The sequence below is a fragment of the Priapulus caudatus genome, unplaced genomic scaffold (assembly GCF_000485595.1).
Source record: "Priapulus caudatus unplaced genomic scaffold, Priapulus_caudatus-5.0.1 Scaffold954, whole genome shotgun sequence".
In the NCBI taxonomy this organism is placed as follows: Eukaryota; Metazoa; Priapulida; class Priapulimorpha; order Priapulimorphida; family Priapulidae; genus Priapulus; species Priapulus caudatus.
In genome coordinates, this window is record NW_014578015.1 from 37,104 (window position 1) to 44,215 (window position 7,112).

Sequence of the window (7,112 nt, forward strand, 5' to 3'; positions counted from 1 at the left end):
GTGTGTGTGTGTGTGTGTGTGTGTGTGTGTGTGTGTGTGTGTGTGTGTGTGTGTGTGTGTGTGTGTGAGAGAGAGTTCTCCCCACCCAGTGGTTACGGCAAATTATTTACGAAATTTATCATCCTCGTTTTGGATGGGATGCTACGACTAAATCTCTAAAAACACATGTATATGCTTCGATCTTTTCAGCACGGAGAAATCACGTGACAATATTAGCTTCACTGTGCACCAAACCTGTTCATCTGCGTTCAACAACCTGATCATATCTATATATAATATATCGAATATTCGAAATTTCGATCTTTTTAGCACGTAAAACGAAATAATAAAACGGGATGCCGATAAAATCCGCGCAATGTCAAGTTTATTGGCATCAGGACGTTCACACATTGGATCAGCGATATACGGTTTGAACAGCTTCCCGGATGGTGCGCGCTATAAGGTGTCCATTCAATAAAACCCGATCCTTGTATATTAATTAAGGAGATACGCGGGTTCGTTAGACCGCTGGTACATGCGCGGTGTGATGCAGTGAGGCGGAGAAACACAGATTACAGACGTTTTTTGCGCGAGCAGGCCATTAGCGTTGATGGCTGCATCCGGGGCTTTGCACACCACACTGGCGGCCATTTAATGCGACACTCGGTTGTTGCGAGATCGTTTTCGCGTTGACTCAACCGATTACACGGTGCACGTCGTTTTGTGAACTGTGAAAGTAATCCATTGTTGTAGGGCGCTTGCAACATTAGCGAGCTTTGCTGTTTATTGTTGTAACATTCTGCGCCGTGAAGCGGCTTTGATCAAGGTGGCGTCAACTATAAAAGGCGGGCTCTTGTTTTAATGTGTTTCGCTGTGATTTACAGTAAGTTTATTGTTATAACATTCTACGCTGTGACGCGGCTTTAATCAAAGTGGCGTCATCTATAAATGACGGGCTCTTGTTTTAATGTGTTTCGCGATGATTTACAGTGAGTTTATTGTTATAACATTCTACGCTGTGAAGCGGCTGTAATCAAGGTGGCGTCATCTATAAATGGCTGGCTCTTGATTTAATGTCGTTTGGGGGTGAATTATCGAAGAATGTAATAAAAACTTTTTGTCACTCATTGTTTTCTTTCCTCACCGCTTTTCTTCTCTTTGTCAGAGTTTTCTGTTGACTTTTCGCTCCAATTCTTAACTCACGATATTACATATATTAGTGTAGTGTAGTGTAGTGTAGTGTAGTGTAGGTGTAGTGTAGTTGTAGTGTAGCTGCCTAGTGTAGTGCTAGTGTTAGTGTAGGTAGTGTTAGTGTAGCGCTAGCGTAGTGGGCGTAGCGTAGCGCTAGAGTAGTGTAGTTAGGTAGTGTAGCCTGTAGTGTAGTGTAGTGTAGTGTAGTGGAGTGTAGGTGTAGTGTAGTGATAGTGTAGTGTAGTGCTAGTGTAGACTGTAGTGTAGTGTAGTGTACTGCTAGCTGTAGCTGTAGCTGTAGTGTAGTGTAGTGTAGTGTAGCTGTAGATGTAGCTGTAGTGTAGAGAGTGTTGTGTAGTGCTTAAGTGCTAGTGTAGCGTCAGCGCTTAGGCGTAGCGGAGCGTTGTGTAGAAGTAGTGCTAGCTGTTTGTGCTAGTGTAGTGTAGTGTAGTGTAGTGTAGTGTAGTGTTAGTGTAGATGTAGTGTAGTGTAGTGCAGTGTAGTGTAGTGTAGTGTAGTGTAGTGTAGTGGTGTAGTGCTAGTGTAGTGCTCAGTGCTAGTGCTAGTGTAGTGTAGTGTAGATGTAGCTGAGTGTAGTGTAGTGTAAGTTGTAGCTGTAGAGTAGTGTAGTGCTAGTGTAGTGTAGTGTAGCTGTAGGCTGTAGTGCGAGTGTAGAGTAGCTGTTAGTGTTGCTGTCAGTGTAGTGTAGTGTAGTGTAGTGTAGCTGTAGTGTAGGTAGTGTAGTGTAGTGTAGTGCTAGTGCTAGTGTATGTAGTGTAGTGTAGTGCTAGTGTAGTGTAGTGCTAGTTAGTGTAGCAGTAGTGGGGAGTGTTCGTGTAGTGTAGCTGTAGTGCTAGATGCTAAGTGCTAGTGTAAGTTGTAGTGTATGGAGTGCTAGTGTAGTGTAGTGTAGTGTAGTGCTAGTGTAGTGTTTTCTTTTTTTTTTTTTTTTTTTTTTTTTTTTTTTTTCTTTTTTTTTTTTTTTTTTTTTTTTTTTTTTGTTTTCTTTTTTTTTTTTTTTTTTTTTTTTTTTTTTTTTTCTTTTTTTTTTTTTTTCTTTTTTTTTTTTTTTTTTTCCTAGTGTGTGTAGTGTAGCATGTAGTTATGGTGTAGTGTAGTGCTAGTGTAGTGACTAGTGTAGTGTAGTGTAGTGTAGTGTAGTGTAAGTGTAGTGTAGTGTAGTGCTAGTGTAGCTGTAGTGCCTAGTGTAGTGTTATTGTAGTGTAAGTGTAGTGTAGTGTAGAGTAGTGCAGCGTAGCGTAGTGTAGTGTAGTGTAGTGTACTGTAGTGCATTATTTGGGAGCTGGTCAATGACGTCAGTGCTTATAATCTGACTTTAGATTGGTTATAATTTTAATTTGATTTGGTTTTGACAAAAGTAGATGACTCGTAGTTAGAACATCAAATATATAGGGTAACGCATCAACTGCGTTTTTAAATCGCAACGAAATTAATATCAGATCACATAATTATCTAACGAACCATTATGATAGAGTCATTTAGAAATAGCGCCCACGGCAGTACACCCGTAGATAGGTGACATGTACATGTTTCCAGTTAGGTCGCCTGGGCCGCAGGTTTCAGACAGTAAACGTCCTGCCATATACCCCGCTTTAACAGGACCTTCTCTCCGCGACACCGCGTTTTGGTTCGCTATTGAATTATATATGTATATATATATATCTATGTATTATATATATATATATATATATATATATATATATATGATATATATATGTATATATATATATATGTATATATATATATATCAGTAGTAGTTGTATAGACTATAGAGTTATATATAGATCAGTATACGCGCACGCCTGTTGCGCTCATTGATCACCAGGGTGCGGTGTGGCAGCACCGTCTATTCAGCCGCATGAGCGCGCGCTGGCGCGGCCGTCACCGCTGCAGCTACGTCGGCCATGCTAGCATGGATGCATGGAGCTCGGTCACGGGCGCATGGCCGCTAGCGTGCGACCCCCTGCCGCCGCCGCTGCCCACGCCACAGATGACATCGACGCACACGCGCGCTGCGGCTTGCATCACGGAAAAAATCCCGCGACGGATGAGAGAGCAGACAGGAGAGAGAGCCAGACGAGAGAGAGAGAGAGAGAGAGAGAGAAAAGCAAGGAGAGAAAGAGAAAAGGAGCGAGGCAGAGAGAGACCGAGAGCGGCAGCGCAAAGGAAATCACACGTGAGTAATCGAGGTATTTTTGGCCTCACTACTAGTATTGATTCTTTTTTGGAAAGTGTTCTGTAAAGACAATAGTTCTGGATCGATTTGAGTGTAATAGAATCATTGTCGGTTCGGTTGCGATAGAAAAAAGCGCAGAAAGGAGGAGATGGAGAAAAAGAAAAAGAAAGAGTAGAGTGAGTGAGTGAGTGAGTGAGTGAGTGAGTGAGTGAGTGAGTGGAGGTGATGAGTGAGTGAGGGTCGCGAGTGACGTGAGTGAGTGAGTGAGTGAGTGAGTGAGCTGAGTGAGTGAGTGACGTGACGTGAGTGATGAGGGAGATGAGTGAGCGAACCCACAACGCGCACGAGCGAGCAGCCTGTCGAATTCGTGCGGGTGTGCGTTTGTATGTATGTGTAATAGAAAATGCGCGGACAAATATGGCAGAAGAAAACACAGTGCGCGCGAACACGCGCGCGGTGCACGCAAGACAGTAGCAGAGAAGGAGAAGAAAATCTGAAGGGAAAATAAGCGAGAGCGCAGCAAGGAGAAAGTTGGAGGGATAACAGATAAAGAGAAAGCAAAGATAGCGAATGGCGGAGGGAAAGGGAGAGAGAGATAGTGAAAAAAACACGAGAAGGAAGAGAGAGCACGAGGAAGAGCCAAGGACAAATGCGTATAACGATAGCAGGAGATGAGCGAGGCGGGAAGAGAAGAGCGAGGCAGGGGGATGAAAGACAGAACAGAGAGAAAGAGAGAGAGAGAGAGCAACGAAGAGAGAGAGAGAGCAGAGAGCAAGAAAGAGAGAGAGTAGAGAGAGAAGAGGAAAGAGCAGAGAGCAGAGAGAGAGAGAGAGAGAGCCGGAGATATAAGACGGGTCATGATAGAAAGTATATTCTTTCCATATATTATTAGAGGCAGAGAGAGTTATAGACAGTAGCCTGTATACTTATAGTTTCTTTACCCTCGCGAGATCAGTCGTTACTAGTTTCAAATGCGACGACTTTAGTGAGTACAACAGCCCTCCATGAGATGGCGATGTGATGAAGGCAACTAGATATGTTTAGATTTCACAATGACCTCCCGCTACTAGCCGGCATTTACGGAGCGCGACCATGCCGTATCGTGGGAAGGTCTGCCGCGCTTTGTATGCGTGCTGCGTACGCCGTGTGTACATAATGTTAAATGCACGCGTGTAATCGTGATGTCGTGTGTGTGTGGTGTGTGTGTGTGTGTGTGTGTGTGCTGTGTGTTGTGCTGTATGTGTGTGTGGGTGTGTGTGTGCTGTGTGTGTGTGTGTGTGTGCGTGTGCGTGTGTGTGGTGTGTTTGTGTGTGTGGTGTGGTGGTGGTGTGGGTGTGTGTGTGTGTGTGCTTGTGTGTATGTGCTGCGTGTGGGTGGAGGGCGCGGGTGTACGCGCTGCGTGTTTTATTTGCTGTGATGTCGTGTTTTCCCCACGCGCTATGATCACAGCACTAGTCGTGAATGTCCTCTGAAGGGATCAAAACTGACATCTATAATCAAAACAAAATTCTAATAGAAAACGACGGAACGCGGAAAACGCAAAAGAATCGGAGGGACGTACGGTATAATTCGCTCTTTGTTAAAAAAAATGCGATTACAGTAGAGATTTACACGTGTGTGGTCACACCACGCTATTTATTCTGACTGAGGGTCGTCCTTAAAACTGGCACCGCGCTAATAGCCTTCTTAGCAGGGATAAGTAGACATGTGAGGCCACGGACTATAGCAGTGATTATTTACGCTACTACTATACACTGTAAATTACTGTATATACTGTAATAAGAGGAATAACTACCGTTTTTGTATTTCCTGTGGATTTGTCTCTCTTCTGGCGCTTGAACGGAATGCAATCGTCGCTATACTTCTACACGTTTAGGCTTTTAGCAGTACGAAAAAATTAGCAGCTTGCAAACGCGACAACTCTGTTAGGTTATAGTCCTCTCACCGCGCAATGTTTGCCGAGAGTTTGGTAGTGTTGTTCTCTCTGACAAGGCGTCTAGGCTGAACGTTCGCGATGCAGAGTCCGGGAATCGTGTGAAATTTTGAAAGTTTTGTTGCGGAAGTTCGAATACGTTCGTGCATAGCACGTCATAATTTTTTCGCTGTATTTAATGGTCAAATAAACTTAAATCGCCGACTTATAATGACATGTTTGTTTGTGTGTGTGTGTGGTGGTGTGTGTGGTGTGTGTGTGGTTGCGTGTGTGTGCTGCTGTGTGTGTGTGTGTGTGTGTCGTGTGTGCTGTGTGTGGGTGCTTTGCTGTTTGTGTGGTTGTGTGGTGGTGTGCTTGTGTGTGTGGTGTGTGTGTGTGTGTGCGCGCGCCTGCGCCGTGTATGTGTGGTGTGTGTGGTGTGTGGGTGTGTGGCTGTGTGTGTGTCGTGTGTGTGTGTGTGTGGAGAGACAGGGGTGTACTGGTGGTAACAGGGATGTACTGGTGGCAACAGGGATGTACTGGTGGCAACAGGGGTGAACTGGTGGTGGCAGGGGTGTACTGGTGGCAACAGAGGTGCCTCGACTGGCCAACACTCGACTAAATTGTCCTTACTCTGTCGGAAACATGACCGCGGACGAGATTGGGAATTTTATTTACAGTAGATTTTAGTCGATTGGTATACTAAGTATAGGTGAAAACTATGATGAGTATATATAGCTACAATTATGTTGGGTAAGCGCACCGTGGCGATAACCCGACGCGAGGTCACACATAGTCTACGTCACTAATTGAAAACAGTTATTTACACATTATTAAAACACTCAATGGGTGCTTAGAAGCGTTACACAGTAACCCAATGTTCTGTATATATGGCGACAGGTTAGGCAGTATAGGCCTACTGTTACACGCGTCCATACGAGTAGGAGTATTTTCACACAGACCGTGAGTCAGACTCATTTATCACCGTAATAAATTCAATGCGCTGACAAGTGTTAGTAAGGGTAGGTTTACGCTGCGTAAATGATTGTATTTGTTATATAGACGTACACAGACTACGTAAGCAAATAAACAAAGATTGTAGATCTTGAAAATAAAGGGGATTGTCGATCACATAAGTTATTTTCCAAATTAAATAAGTTATTTCTTATTGATTCTTGATTAGATGTATAATAAATATTGATGAAACACGTTCGATTGACAGAAACTGATACGTGTCCACGCATGTCACGTGACGAGTGATGCGGAAGTTCCGATTGTGCTCATTGTCAAACAACAACCACGATCAGCATTGGCAAAGTCAACGCTGAGTTTTAATAAAACTCCATGAAAAAAGGTTGTCATGCCAAGCAACATTGTCGGAATTTATATCGAAAGCATTATTTTGTACGTATATGGTGATTGACGGGTAGCAAGGTTATCGCGTGTTTTTCTTGTGTTATTCACCTGCTTTTCTCTTCGTACAATGAACGCGAGGCAAGGCTATTATATTACCTGCCTACATAGGGCACTATAGGTACTTGAATAGAGGTCATAAACCACGTAGTGGTTTAAAAATCATAGCCGATCGACAACAGCGGAAAACCTACTTTGTTTTCGCAGCGGCTTTATCTGGGTTTTAGTCACAGATCGGCTGCAGCCCATAGAGTTGAATCAACCGCATGCGACAGGAGGTCAATTATAGTGTAGTGTAGTGTAGTGCAGTGTAGTGTAGTGTAGTGTAGTGTAGTGTAGTGTAGTGTAGTGTAGTGAAATAAATGATTAAATATTTCTTCATTCATTTCATTTTATTCATTACTTTATTTCACCCAGTTT

The 7,112-nt window shown here is 43.5% G+C and overlaps 1 protein-coding gene across 1 annotated transcript in view; it reads left to right on the forward strand.

The window, feature by feature from the left end:
- The first annotated feature begins 5,793 nt into the window (after positions 1–5,793).
- Positions 5,794–7,112, forward strand: part of LOC106814630 (ATP-binding cassette sub-family G member 5-like) — a 14,275-nt gene continuing 12,956 nt past the window's right edge. The window contains exon 1 of the mRNA XM_014818968.1: positions 5,794–5,873. Within this exon, the coding sequence (XP_014674454.1) occupies positions 5,794–5,873 (80 nt within the window). The remainder of the gene's footprint in view (positions 5,874–7,112) is intronic.